The sequence below is a fragment of the Arachis stenosperma genome, chromosome 3, assembly GCF_014773155.1.
Source record: "Arachis stenosperma cultivar V10309 chromosome 3, arast.V10309.gnm1.PFL2, whole genome shotgun sequence".
Taxonomy (NCBI): domain Eukaryota; kingdom Viridiplantae; phylum Streptophyta; class Magnoliopsida; order Fabales; family Fabaceae; genus Arachis; species Arachis stenosperma.
In genome coordinates, this window is record NC_080379.1 from 166,338,723 (window position 1) to 166,353,420 (window position 14,698).

Sequence of the window (14,698 nt, forward strand, 5' to 3'; positions counted from 1 at the left end):
TTTGATTTAATAAAAATAGTAGTGATAATATTAGATTTTAGTAGAAATGTTATAGTAGTACTAATTAGAAATAGGGCAATTCACCTAAATAAGTTGTTTCACCTTCAAAATTATGTAAATGCATTATTTCCAAAACGTAAATACATTATTTCACATATCTATGGAAACCGGCTACTGACAGTAGCGATTTATACAAACACAGAATCCACTGCTGCCAGTCACGGATTATGTTGAATTGTGGTAGCGTGAAAACCGCTGTTGCCTACCGCGGTTTCTGCATGATTATGATTGGTCATAAATCGCTACTACCAGTAACGGTTTATTTGTATTAGTTTACATATGTAACCCGCTAGCGGTTTATGTTGAGTATGAAAACAAATAGTAAAACTAATCTTTATCTAAAAAATAATTACAAAACAAATAATTAATGGTATATACTATTTAAACAATATCATAAATAAAAATATTTAATTTGTCATTCTCTTTTATTTATATTAACCATACAAAAGGAGATTCGAAGAATTTGGAACATGAGTTGTGTTCTTTGCTGCTGATTTGCATTTGAGGTTCTAGCTAAACGAATTTTTTTTTATTTGTGCAACTTTATTATTTTATGCCAAAAAATAAAAACTATTTATATTTTATAGTTGATTGATTGGATAAATAATAGTGATAGCATCATAATTTTGATGAATAAAATAAAAAATATAAATATGCATGTAATAATTTTTCATTTGTATTTCTTATTAAAATAAGACTAAATAGCAAATATGAGTATTGACAGAGTACTAAAATATATAAATAAAAATAGCAAATCAAATAAAAAAATTCACTATTTTTTACTAAAAATAAATTATTTTATCATTTATGAATTTTAGAAGGGATGAAGATAAAAAAATTAGTCTTAGTTTATATATTTTAGTACTATGTGAATACTCCCTCTTTGATTTGTTATTTAGTCTCATTTTAATAATAAATACAAATAAAAAATTATTACATGCATATTTATATTTTTTATTTTATTCATCAAGATTATGATGCTATCACTATTATTTATCCAATCAATCAACTATAAAATACAAATAGTTTTGTTTTTTGGCATAAAACAACAAAGTTGCACAAATAAAAAAAAATTCATTTAGCTAGAATCTCAAATGCAAATCAGCAGCAAAGAACACAACCCATGTTCCAAACTCTCCTAGTCTCTCTTATATGGTTGATATAAATAAAAGAGAATGATGTGATTTTTAAAGAGAAAAATATATGATTTAGTGAACTTTTGGCTAAAAATAAATTATTTTATTATTTATAAATTTTAAAAGAGATGAGAATAAAAAAAATAGTCTTGATTTATATAATTTAATACTTTGAGTATTGTATTTTTTTAATACTATCCTCCCCATCCATTTGTGACTCTACCTCTCCACATTTGGCTCCTCTATGGTTTATACATGGAGCCCATTGACACATACTAAACGTAAACCGCGACTGGTACTAGCGGTTTCTGTTCTCTTGTAAACCGTTACTGTCAATAGCAGTTTATATAGATATGTGAATCAATGTATTTACGTATCCGTTTTTGAAATAATGTATTTGCGTAATATTGAGAGTGAAACAATTTAAATAAGTAAATTACCCTTAGAGATATGTATTATTATTATTATTATTATTATTATTATTATTATTATTATTATTAAGTGTTAGAAATAATGAATAAAATAGAATTAATTTATAAAATCTGTGAATAATTATTGAGCTAAATATTATTATAAATGTAGTGTTTAGATATTTAATTTAGAATTAACAAATTATTATTATTATTATTATTATTATTATTATTATTATTATTATTATTATTATTATTATTATTGTGTGTTGGAATGAAATTTTAATTAATATGTTTTTTTAATTGTATTATACTAGAGGTGGAGTGGATGCTGCAGCAGCAGTTGTATTAGCTAAAGAGAAAGAAAAGGGTTCTAATGTAAATGAAATTAAAGATGGTCAGTCTGCATAAGATGGAGAAGCAGAGGGTGATCCTATTCTAACAATTTTTGTTGTCACTTCTGCGGTCCTAACAATGGCTAATGTTTTTTTAGAGATTGTATTATCATAGACACCTTTTTCACAACTAGATAATGAAAATCAGGAACAAGTAAAAATCTAATATATTGTATTATTTGTGTTCTTAATGTTTATTTTAAATATCTGCTTAATTTAATTTTTACTTTGATTGACGGGAACTTGTATTATACTCATGTAACTATAGGTAATTCCTGCAACGAGGCCCGACAAATTACAACCTAAGAAGAAAGCATCTTCAACCCCAGAATCATCAAGTATTGACCCATTGCAAAGAGCAAGTGCTGGAACATCTTTAAGGATGGCTGAATTCATGAAATTTGTCCCAACACCAGGAGTGAAGCCAGCATTCAGACCTCCTAAGAAGAAATGAATGATGTTTAGTTGTGATGGACTATTATAGTTAGGGTAGTTATTTTCTTAATTATGTTTATCTTGTGTCATTGGAACATGATTATGTGTGTCAAATACTTGGCTATTTTGTTAAAGAATTTCTATATATATTTTGTTCATGACTTTCTGGATATTTGTTCAGTTATTTGCAAGCAATGCTTTTGGATATTCACTAAATGTAGACACTTTATTTCAGATTTATGAATGGTGCCAATATGTTTAATACTTAACTTTACTTCCTTACTATTGCAACATTACATATGTACCAGAGGAGCTAACACCATGCTTCTTTTTCATGAAAATTTGTATATAATACTTTCATTTACCCTCAGAATACACACCTTTAGGTCCATATTTTGAATCAAAATTTAATCTTACTTACACCATACATAACAGTCAGAAACACAACTAAACAAATAACCAAACTTAAAATACTAATCCATATTTTCAAACACTTAAATTTCAACTTCCATTGAAGTAATTCTCAATGCTAAATTCATCTTCCAATCATCACTGTTTGTAGGTTGTGTTTTGCCCACTAAACTCTGTTCTTCTTTACTGTCTACTCACATAAAGAAATTACACCACATTCTCCCAGAACTCTGCCAATTCAACCAACAAAAGAAAAAATTTTAAGATTACTCATCAAACACAAATACCAGTAGCAACACATTGAAGAAGAAGAAGACGATATTGAGAACTTATATTATAATTTGGACACACATAAAAGGGTCTTTCAGGATTGACATTTGTCCCAGACCATCAAAGCACTAGACGCATTCCACAACCACACCAATCAGGAATCTTTCCCAACCTCCCACCAGTAGGATTCCTCACGGAAGCCCCATCAGAACATGATCGTGCATAACTCCCTGCAGCTTGACTTCATGAACTCATCATTTCACCAGCATAGTCTTAAATGTATTCGGAGGGAGGGTTGCAAATTAGGGTTTTATCATCTATGGAGGGATTAAATTGAGTTCATTCAAATTTTGCCACATCATTCACTCATCACACATCCATTCTGACAAGTTGGGTGACACATGGATACACACTCTGGCGACTTAACGTGCCACATCAGATTTTCGTTAACGAAACTAGCGACAGGAGCAAACGCGGGGCACGATTCAATATTTTGGGGTGTTAATTGGGTAACTATAAATTTGTGGGTCGAAATTGAAGCCAGTCAAAAATTTAAGGGGTTAAAATGGATTTCAACTCCGAAAAATATTATTAATCAAATTCGTCCTTTAAAGATTTTTAATTAGTCATGTTAGTCCCTTTGTTACTTTTTTGTTGATTGTCAAAATTTGTTAATGTGGCACGTTAAGTGATATTACAACACATACCTAAAAGTCTTAATTGACTATTAACATAATAAATTTATAAAATTAGATCAAATTAAAGTCTAATTGATAAAAGAACTTGAGACATTAGAATCTCTTAATTTATGATTAATTTGATCTAATTTCATAAATTAGTCAAGTTAATAATCAATTAGAACTATTAAGTGTATGTTGTGATGTTACTTAATATACCACATAAAAAAATTCTGATACTGTTAGTAATAAAATTGAAAAAAAGACTAATATGACTAATTTAAAATTTTTAAAAAATAAATTTAATTAAAAAATTTTTTAGAGATTAATTTAAATAACGAGTGATATTTTAAAAACTAATTTGTTTATTAACTTAAAGTAAATATGTTATTGATTTTTTGTGAAGAAAAAATAAAATACACATTTTTTAAAAATTTTAAATCTTCTAAATCTTGAATTTTTATTTAAAAAATAAAGTATAATCTTTTATTTTTAAATAATTTTTTATATTTTTTCTATGTTTTATCTATAAAATAAATAATAAAAAATTATATTTTACTCTTTAAGATAAAATTTAAAATTGAGAGACTTAAATCTCTTTTTGGTACCATTGTATTACCACTGTTTCTGTTCTTACTTAGAAAAATCGAGTCATAGTGATGATTTGTGAGAAGATATTTTTCATGGCAGATTATATTAGATTAGATTATATTACTAAATTTAAGTGGGGAACATTTTTTCAAAGGAAGAACCCAAACCAATCAGTGGAAAGTAGAACGAGTAACGACGCATGGATACCAACAAACAAGAGGCAGCACTTCACTTCTTCTGCAGTCCAATCTGAGAGAGAGAGAGAGAGAGGAGTGTGTGGTGCTGGCAACTGGCAACAAATCAACAATAATTGCTGTGTCTTTGCTTTCCAAATTCCAATCTTCCTTTACTAAACATGATTCTATTTCAACATTCTTCTGGTCAATACCTGTAATACTGAATTATTATAATCAGTAGTAATAATCATAAATCAAAGATAGAGAGAGAGAGGAGAGAGGGAAAAGAAAAGAAAAGAAAAGAAAAAGAAAAAGGAAATGCGAAAAACGTTATAAAAAGTAACCAAAAAAGAAAGGAAGAAAAAAAAGCAAAGGGGACAGAAGGTTCGGTTCAACATTTGCTGTCATACCTTATTGCCAGCTACCTCTCTCTCACACTTCTTCTCCTTCAACGCTCTTCATTACATAGTTAGTACCTTTCTAAACCTTTCTTCTTCTTTTGTTATTTTTTTTTTCAAAATTTACTGTATCCCCACTACACACTGATCTTCTTTCACCTGATTCTGATTCCGTTTTCTTCTTTGCTGTTACTGCCGTTTCGTTTGTTATTTGGATCGCGCTTTTGTTAGTGTTCTGCTGCGTTTTGGGCGTATACGCATTTCTATTTGTCCATTTGTGTGAATGATTCTGTGGCCACAGTCATTACCTGTTCACGATTATGACAGTGTTTCTCTCAATCCTGTGTTTATGTTATTTTTTCTTCATTTGTTTTGAAATCTAACTCGCTTTAATTCCAAATTTTGTATTATTGTATAACTGTGCAGGTCCTTTCCTTATTCTCTCAGTTGGCATATTTGGTGTGAGACGAAAGCAAGCATCCTTTGCTGGTTTAAGCAATTCTTTCTTCTTCTTTTTTTTTTCTTTTTCTTTTTCATTCTTTCAATTGGCGGCTGAAATTGGAAATTTACTGAATTTGCTGTGTAATCGGCATTTGTATCCAAGTAACCAACTAACCATAACAAAATAAAGCTAAAATTGTGATCTTCTCCTTTTATAGATGGTGAGAATTGAGAATTAACAATTACTATTATTATTGGTTGTCACCATTTGAATGATTTCTTTAACTACCCCCTTTTCCTTATCCATTATTTAGATTAACGAGTGTGAGAAACGACAAAATATACCTGCTTTTTAGTTCTGCATAGTTTGCTCAAATTGGCAAATGTGGATTACTATTATTATTTAAATAAAAATCAGTTAGCTATGTGATCCTTCATTGATGCAACAAGCAATTTTTCTTAGATGCAGGAGTGATCATTAATTACTTTGATCACAATATATTTTTGTTCATCACTGCATCAGCTTGTTCAGTCTTGTTTTATTGTTTATTTTCGCATGCTGTTTGTTGTCATCATTAATTTTGGTAACTTAATGATTTTGATGATTCTGCACTGCAGAGATGGACAATTTTCATTTGCTAATTGATTATCGTGGACTTTGTGTCATTGGTTGATGCCAAGTAGAGATGAGCTTCTTATTTTTGGTTCTGTTATTGGGTTGCTTATGTTCATTTGTGCTACCTGATGCTCAAGGTACAATATCATTTTTTCAAATGTTGCAGTTGAAATATTAGGGGTTTGAAGTTTGAAACATATATGCCTTTTTGATCTTGTGAAAAATTGCAGTGTTTTGGAATCCTACTAACATTCTTGTTTATATCCAGGAGACGCTCTATATGCGTTGAAGCTATCACTGAATGCTTCATCTAACCAGCTTACTGATTGGAATGTAAATCAAGTGAACCCTTGTACTTGGTCGCGTGTTAACTGTGACCAGAGCAACAATGTCATTCAAGTGTAAGACATTATTTATTATTTGATTTGCAAAAGATGCTGAAGCCATACTTTCACTGTCCACAACAAAAAATTATATATTAGCATTATATTTTTCGATCCCATAACTGTATGTTGAATTGGTGCATGCATAATTTGATTCATGCAGTTCGCTAGCATTAATGGGACTCACAGGAACCTTGACCCCAAGAATAGGAGTTCTAAAAAATCTTACTGCTCTGTAAGTATTTATAGTATGACACATTCATTCAATCTTGGTCAAGCTAGATTTTCATATGATTGGGTAGTTAGGTGATAAAAGTGGTTTGTTAGTCAAGCTGGATTTTTTAGTGTAATCATTGATGTGTATATGCTTTATCATGCAGTTCTTTGCAAGGGAATGCCATCACAGGAAACATACCAAAAGAATTAGGAAATCTGACAAACTTGGGCAGGTTGGATTTGGAAAATAACAGATTAACTGGCCAAATACCATCTTCCCTTGGCAATCTAAATAAGCTCCAATTCTTGTAAGTATGACAATCTCTAATTACTAGGTTTTACTTTACATAGATATAACGAGTCTTAGCATATTACTATGCCATGCTGAATCATTTTTTTCCCACCCGGAAACCAGGACACTAAGTCAAAACAATCTCAATGGCACTATACCAGAGTCACTTGGCAATCTCCCAAGCTTGATCAATGTGTATGTGAAATAATTCTTTATACAATTTTGAGGTTACTGCTAAGTATATATTGTTATTTTATTAGCTGACTGGTTGTTCAAACTTCTGTTTGGCAGCATGTTAAATTCAAATGATCTTAGTGGTGAAATCCCGGAGCAGTTGTTCAAAGTAACTAAGTACAAGTAAGTTCCAGAAAATCAAGTTTAATTCTTGTAGCTTGACTACTTTACATAATCTTGTTGCTTTCTACTTAATGGTAATATTATATATAATTGGCCCTTTTTCACACCAATGAAACAAAGTTATCTTTCACAAACTCCTTTACATGATTAATATTTTTGCACCATTCTAGCTGTATAAAATCTATCACTCCACTATGAAATGTAGAAGGGAACCAGACATCTTCGAGTGGTCAAGCAAACAAGCTTAAGCTTTCATTACAAGCCTTGAACTAGAGTTAAAAGCTTTCAATGTGTAGGCCTTTGGAGCCTTAAACAGTGACAATTGTTTTCCTCCTACTTTTTCTGCTAGCTTATATTAATTAGTGATAGGTAAAAATAGTTTTAAGTATACACCAATTTGAAAATGTTTTCATCCCTTCTTTGTGGGTCTGTTCCCATATACCATGTTTGGAATTAATGGATATAATATTTGAATTTAGGATGCATTAGACATTTAGATGTTTATCCATGTTAACATGTACCATTCCTTTTGTTTTTTTAAGAATTTTAGTACATTGCTCTATTTACACGGTTTTCCTTGCTGCAGTTTCTCTGGAAATAAATTGAATTGTGGCGTGAATTATCCTCATCCTTGTGCATCTAGTAATACAGACCAAGGTTATTTTATTGGAAAATTCTTGCGGTTCTGTTTAATTTTGTGTTGTTACCAATTCCCCTTTCTTTTCTCTCTCTTAGCCACAAGCTGATACTAATTTTCCTACATGGCAGGTTCACCACATAAAGTGAAAGTTGGACTCATTGTTGGAATTATTATGGGGTTAATTGTTATTCTTTTCCTTGTTGGCCTTCTATACTTTTGGTGCAAAAATAAACACAAGGGTTACAAGCGTGAAATTTTTGTTGATGTTGCAGGTATGTGTTTCTTGTTTATCTGCAATATTCTTGTGAGTTAAGTCTGAAACGTTACTTGGATGTTTTAATATGTTCCATTGTTTATTGTTCCAGCATTATGAGCTTTAAAGTATTGGTTTGGAGAATTTACCTCTGCACCGAAGTTCAAAATGATAAATTTATGGCTGGACCCTATCTGATTTTACTTATTTTTTTTTATCTTTTGTTATCAGCCAGTTGAAAGAGTGTCCTAACAACATTAAGATTGAGATTGATATGATCCTTCCCAGTTTTTAAAAATTTACTCAGCTTGTGTCTGTTATATTATTGCTATTGCTATTGTTATCATGGTTAATAATAATTTTCATTCTTATTATTTTATTATTAGGTGAAGTTGACCGACGAATTGCATTTGGTCAACTAAAGAGATTTGCATGGAGAGAACTACAGATAGCAACAGACAACTTCAGTGAGAAAAATGTTTTAGGACAAGGAGGATTTGGAAAGGTTTACAAAGGTGTTCTTGCTGATAACACAAAAGTTGCTGTGAAAAGGTTAACTGATTATGAAAGCCCTGGGGGAGATGCAGCTTTCCAGCGTGAAGTTGAAATGATAAGTGTAGCTGTTCATCGGAACCTGTTACGATTGATTGGGTTTTGCACAACTCCAACTGAACGCCTGTTAGTTTATCCCTTCATGCAAAATTTGAGTGTCGCCTATCGTCTACGAGGTACATAATTACAAAGGCCTATTAGGTTTACTATTTTGCTTATCCAATTTTATTTTCTTTTAAAGAGTATGTTGTTATTTTTTATGTTGCAACCAGGGCTGGAGGGCCATTCAGATTGTTTGTTGTCATCATCTTAAGCCTTTGTTTTTGTTATTCTATTATAATTTTTATTTTAGAAAAATATTTTTTTTCAAATGATTTTATGATTTTATACTCCTGCAGAATATACTTAGGTGAAGAAATTTGTCCAACATTTAATTTGTCATTTTTAGATGACATCATAAATTCGTTTGGTACAAATTGATAAACTATAAATGATATATACAAATGTACATATTGAATGTTAATTATTAGCAAATTAAAAGTTTGAAATGACAGATGAGAAAATACGAATCATGGTTTAAGCATCCACATTTCATTTAGTTTGTTTGTAAAATTTGGCATCCTGACCACAAATATTGTTACATGAATGGCAATGCAGAACTTAAGCCTGGGGAACCTGTTTTAGACTGGCCTACAAGAAAAAGAGTGGCTCTGGGAACAGCTCGTGGCCTTGAATATCTTCATGAGCATTGCAATCCCAAAATTATTCATCGAGATGTGAAGGCAGCTAATGTATTACTTGATGAAGATTTTGAGGCAGTTGTTGGCGACTTCGGTTTGGCAAAGTTAGTTGATGTCCGCAAGACTAATGTGACAACTCAAGTTCGTGGGACAATGGGACATATAGCTCCTGAATACTTGTCCACTGGAAAGTCGTCAGAGAGGACTGATGTTTTTGGCTATGGGATTATGCTTTTGGAGCTGGTTACAGGTCAAAGAGCAATTGACTTCTCACGATTGGAAGAGGAAGATGATGTGCTATTGCTTGACCATGTTAAGAAATTAGAACGGGAGAAGAGACTAGATGCTATTGTTGACCGCAACCTAAATAAAAATTACAATATACAAGAGGTAGAAATGATGATACAAGTTGCATTGCTCTGCACACAAGCAACACCAGAGGATCGGCCACTGATGTCCGAGGTTGTAAGAATGCTAGAAGGAGAAGGTTTGGCTGAAAGGTGGGAGGAATGGCAGCATGTGGAAGTCAATCGGAGGCAAGAATATGAGAGATTACAAAGAAGATTCGACTGGGGTGAAGATTCAGTCTACAATCAAGATGCCATTGAGTTGTCTGGTGGGAGATAAAATCCATAAACTGAACCAGTTATGTTGTATCAATATATACCTTTTTTGGTAGGTTAGCTCAAAAAGATGTGTTGCTATTGCTCTAAAGCTGTTAAGAAGTTAAAAGGAAGTAACTATTTATGCATTTTCCTATGATGCTTGTGGACTGAGGTTTCATAAAAAAGAAATCCATTTAGAAAACTTGATAGTTTTAAGGTTGGTGATTTTCTCTGTGAATCCCAAAATCTTCCTAGTGCAGTAGCGGCTTTTGCTTGTAGATTGACTCAGAATTCAGAACCTCCGTCAAGAGCTGATGCTTCAGTAGCCTCCAACCTTAAGGCTCCATATTAGCTGCGAAGTGGTGTAAATTTTTTAGCTTAGTTTTTTTGGAACAAAACATTGTTTGGCTGTATTTCTTAAAGGCCAAATCTCTGCATGAATTGGTTCCATTTGCAATTTATTAATGGATCTATTTTACTTTATTGTAAGTGATTGTTTGAAAGGTATATACTGCAGCAATGCCATTACTCATTCAATGTCTGTCATCTTTTTGTTATTCATTTTATCCGTAATACTAATGCATCATGCAGTGAAGTTGAGAAAATGATCCTCTGAACCTTAATTATTCTTGGGGAATGGGGAGAATTGCACAGTATCCGTCAAGTTTGGAGTTGGTTCAATTTATCCCCAAAAGTACAAAATGTGCATGCAACATACCACCCCTAAAATCACAGGAAAATACTCGCAACATATGATCATTCTGCAGCAGCTGATAAAAACATTGTTTGAGCTAACAAGGGCAGATATCTAGCTTCTTCCGTCTTTTCAGAGTTAGGAATAAAACACAAAATGAGTAAATGACCATACACACAAGAATTATGTGCGAAACGATTAAGCAATAGTTATATCATATCACTTCTAAGCTTTTCTTTTAAATCAAACAATAGCAACAGTAAAGTGAAAACTCAGCAGTCACAGACACTAGCATCGCCAAAATCACTTCAATTGCACATAGTCCCCACAAGACAAATAAAAAATCTTGAACACTTGGAGCATCCTACAACAACAAACCTACTCAAATTTCCTCCTCCTTCCCATTTTCCGAATTGAAATCAACGATTCCAACCCTAACATTTTCCGGCAAAATCGACCAATTTGGAGACTGCACCGCCCTCAACCACTTGAAATCGTCCACATTCTCCCAATTCCCGGTTTCTGCATCAAGACCAGCACCACGAAGATCCTCTTCGATCCCTTCGTAGCGCAAGCAGTACGGCGCAAACCTCACCCCATTGCTGTCCTCGATTATGGGCCTGCTCCTAACTCTCAGGTAAAAATCGCTCCTTGTTGCAGCGTGGATCCGAATCTGATGTGACGCCATGGCAAAAACGCAGCCTTCAACGTCCTCGATGAGGACTGAACCCATCACGGGCCCAACGTAAACCCTAGAATTCTTCAACCTGTGAACGAAGAGCGTCCTCACACAACCAATTATCCTAACCTCGCAGGAATCGAGATCAGACACCGTGAATTCGCCAACCTCCGATCCCCTAAAATCACCCACCAAAAGCTCGCCGGATTTGTTCCTGAACCCCGGGGAGTCGCGATTGAGAGGTAGGGGCTGCTTGGGTTCTTGTGGAGTAACAGTATTGTTGTTGTTGTTGTTGTTGTTGGTAGTGTCTTTGTTGGTGGCAGCCTTGTTCTTGAAGGAGAACTTCTTCTTAGGGAGAAGCTGGGAGATGAGGGTTTCTAGGGTGTGTTTCAAATCGGCGATGGTTTTGAGGGAGGATCGAACGTCGTAGGAGGGAAGGAAGTAGGAGTTTTCTGCAACAAGCTTCTCCAAATGGGAGATTGATGCTGAGATTTGCTCGAAATGGGGTTTGAGCTGCGATGGGTCGGAAGAGGAGAGGGAATGGGAGTGAGTGAGTTGGGATTCGATGGAGGATTTGAGGTTGGAGAATCGGGTGAGGAAGGATGACGTGGACTCGAAGGCAGGGGATGAAGATGATTCCGATTCGTTGTTATTGTCTGAACGGGATTGGTGGCGTTTGTTGAGCCGTTCCACCATTGACGAGTACTTCTTCTGCAGCGCTGCCTCTGCTTCTTCTTTGCTTTCTTCCATCCTTTACGGTTTACCCCTCTGCACTCCCCGTTACTGAAATGGCATCACATCAATTAAATAGGGAATGGATCCTCTCAATATTTATTTTATTTTGTTTTTTGGGTGACTTCGAGATTTATTTTTGATACTACTATCAAAAGAATTTAACACATTCTCATTAGGAAACAATTATTAATAGTTCTCGTTATATTAAAATCTTTCAAATATACGTTTTGATTTTTTATGTATCTCCCAACCTGACAAGAATTAATTTGTCCTGGATCAGATTTTCATTTAAAGATTTGTTATTGGTTAATAAATTATTATATGTACAAAACAAAATTCAACCTCCTAATACTTGCTTAATCAAATTAATAAGCTAGACCAACCCATATTGATTCAAATACACGTTTAATCATTAATAAACAAATATTAATAGTTTTCGTTATATTAAAATTTTCCAAATACACGTTTAATTAGATGATAATATAAAACTCACACACAACTTTTAATGCTGGGCAATTAAACTCGTGTATATTGAATTGATTGATAATTCAATATGAAGACTAATGTTGTGAAATGTGAATCATGATTTTTCATCATCATGTCTTCTTTTACTTCCAAAAATAAATACAAGGCAGGATACCAACAATATGATATTACAAAAACATTCGCTCCAAACCAAGGAGCATATATTATGATGATGATGCGGCCTTTTCAGCTGCAGCAGCTTCTTCAGCTGCTTCTTGCTCCCGAAGCTTTATTAAAGATGGCGGCGGTTTTACAACAATGCTTTTCTTCCATTGTCTATCGAACTTTCTGGACAACCTCTTATTGATACCCTCCTCAATCTCCCTTTCCCTCTTCACAGTAAGCATGCGAGCAATCTGCATTCATATTAAATCATCACAACATCATGCATCCAAAAATAATATACAAGGATAGGAACATGCAACCATAGCATTCATGCAAATATTAAGGGTGCATTTACGAGTAAGGGTCTTAAAGGGGAAGGGAATTGTTTGACAAATAAATATGGAGACAATTTTACTTTTCAAGCCCTTCTGCATATCATGCTCTGCTCTCCACATGGAACCGGGGCATCCTAAATCCATGCGAGTTGTGACTGTCTCTTCAACAAAACCTAATGACCTCCTTTTAACAGAATGACAGATTGAGTTCCAGTTTGGCCACACAATCTCAGTTGGATAACTGAAGATCAATACTTTAAAATAAGGAAGTAGAAAGTAGTTTGACAATTGAATTCTATTTTGGATTTTAAACTTGAAAGTATACTTGTCACCTGAAAATAGATAAGTAGAAAAGAGAAAGCAAGAGAAACAACAAACTGTAGACAGAAAACAGACACACCCCGTCACCAATCACCATGCTACCTCAACCGCAAATCACATAGAGCGGAAGCTGCTAAAGACATTGGCACTAGTTTCGGAAACGATAAACTGCTGTGCATCAAGCTTTACCAAGAAAATTTGCATACGACACAGAAGGATCACATTGAACTTATACACATAAGTAGTTAGTAGTACCTATATATTTCTCAGGAATTTCAGTTCACAGCCTAGAGATATAAACCTAGAATAATATTCTGATGGTCATGGTGTGCTGGTCAGGTCTCTATGCCAGCTATGTAAATGAAATGAAGTTGAAGTATCATCCAATTTAAGAGATATAGTCCTCTTTGCTCAAGCACCAAAAGTTTACTAGGGGAACCCCTATCGGCGAGATCCTTGCCCTGTCTAATTATTCGCAGTCCTGGTGCCGGCTGCCGAGAGCAGCCCGAGGCATTGAGGGTCAATTGATCTAGCAGCATAGGAGGGCTGTTCCTGAATTACCAAAAACTGGCCACAGGTCACACACCCTTGATTGGGTTAACTGCTCGTCATACTATGTACCTAACTGAGCTCTCTCGTCAAAGGCCTAAAGTAAAGAATGTATGCAATTAAAGATTCTGTGTGAATCTGTAAGCAAAGGTTTCTTATAATTTATGTAAACGAAATGCTTGGTATGGTCCCAGCACAGTAGCAATTCTAAACTACATTGTCAACTGAAGCCAAATTGAAGAATTCTCAAGATATACTAACCCTAATTTCTACAACTCAATGAAAGAGTGAGGAATAAAGAGTACCCTTTTGCGCATGCGACGGAACTCGCTGGACTTGAACTCGTTGCGGGCAGATTGCTGAAGGCGAAGCATGAGAAGCTCGCCTTTAAGTTCGACGACCTCTTCGTTGATTTGGTCGGTGGTTTTCTGGCGAATCTCCTTCATCTCCTCCTCTCTCTTGGCCATCATGACCACCGACGCAGCTGCAGTGCGCGTCCCGGAGGAAGAGAGTGGAACCAAGCAGGTGCTGCGGGGACGGAGCCGGATGCCATTGAAGGATGATTTTGCGAATAATGGCTTCGGAAGAAAGGGAAGGGTTGAAGAAGAAGCGGAAGCAGTAGACAGGTTGAGGCTCAGCATTTTGTGTTATCTTCTGAAACAGATTACAGATAAGACTCTCCCCATCCCTTTCTTTTTATT

General features: G+C 34.2%; 3 protein-coding genes across 6 annotated transcripts; 1 reads left to right on the top strand and 2 right to left on the bottom strand.

The window, feature by feature from the left end:
• Nucleotides 1-4,543: 4,543 nt before the first annotated feature.
• Nucleotides 4,544-10,611, top strand: LOC130969229 (probable LRR receptor-like serine/threonine-protein kinase At5g10290). 4 transcript variants are annotated; one of them, XM_057894871.1, is made up of 12 exons: nucleotides 4,544-5,029; nucleotides 5,386-5,448; nucleotides 6,019-6,153; nucleotides 6,285-6,417; nucleotides 6,563-6,634; nucleotides 6,780-6,923; nucleotides 7,031-7,102; nucleotides 7,199-7,264; nucleotides 7,851-7,921; nucleotides 8,033-8,176; nucleotides 8,544-8,885; nucleotides 9,367-10,611. In XM_057894871.1, the coding sequence occupies exons 3-12, from the start codon at nucleotides 6,087-6,089 to the stop codon at nucleotides 10,074-10,076; spliced, it is 1,821 nt and encodes a 606-aa protein (XP_057750854.1). In that variant the 5' UTR covers nucleotides 4,544-5,029; nucleotides 5,386-5,448; nucleotides 6,019-6,086; the 3' UTR covers nucleotides 10,077-10,611. The 4 variants fall into 4 exon arrangements, with proteins under 4 accessions (XP_057750854.1, XP_057750856.1, XP_057750855.1 ...); XM_057894873.1 differs by lacking the exon at nucleotides 5,386-5,448; XM_057894872.1 differs by lacking the exon at nucleotides 4,544-5,029 and having other exon boundaries at nucleotides 5,055-5,448.
• Nucleotides 10,612-10,622: 11 nt separating this feature from the next.
• On the bottom strand, nucleotides 10,623-12,293 carry LOC130969230 (tubulin-folding cofactor C). Its single transcript, XM_057894875.1, has one exon. It carries the CDS (start codon nucleotides 12,175-12,177, stop codon nucleotides 11,131-11,133), a length of 1,047 nt encoding a protein of 348 aa, XP_057750858.1. The 5' UTR covers nucleotides 12,178-12,293; the 3' UTR covers nucleotides 10,623-11,130.
• A 385-nt stretch (nucleotides 12,294-12,678) lies between these two features.
• On the bottom strand, nucleotides 12,679-14,679 carry LOC130967927 (50S ribosomal protein L29, chloroplastic). The gene is made up of 2 exons (XM_057892978.1): nucleotides 14,303-14,679; nucleotides 12,679-13,043 (listed from the first exon to the last, which is right to left on the bottom strand). The coding sequence occupies exons 1-2, from the start codon at nucleotides 14,636-14,638 to the stop codon at nucleotides 12,852-12,854; spliced, it is 528 nt and encodes a 175-aa protein (XP_057748961.1). The 5' UTR covers nucleotides 14,639-14,679; the 3' UTR covers nucleotides 12,679-12,851.
• Between the last annotated feature and the right edge of the window lie 19 nt (nucleotides 14,680-14,698).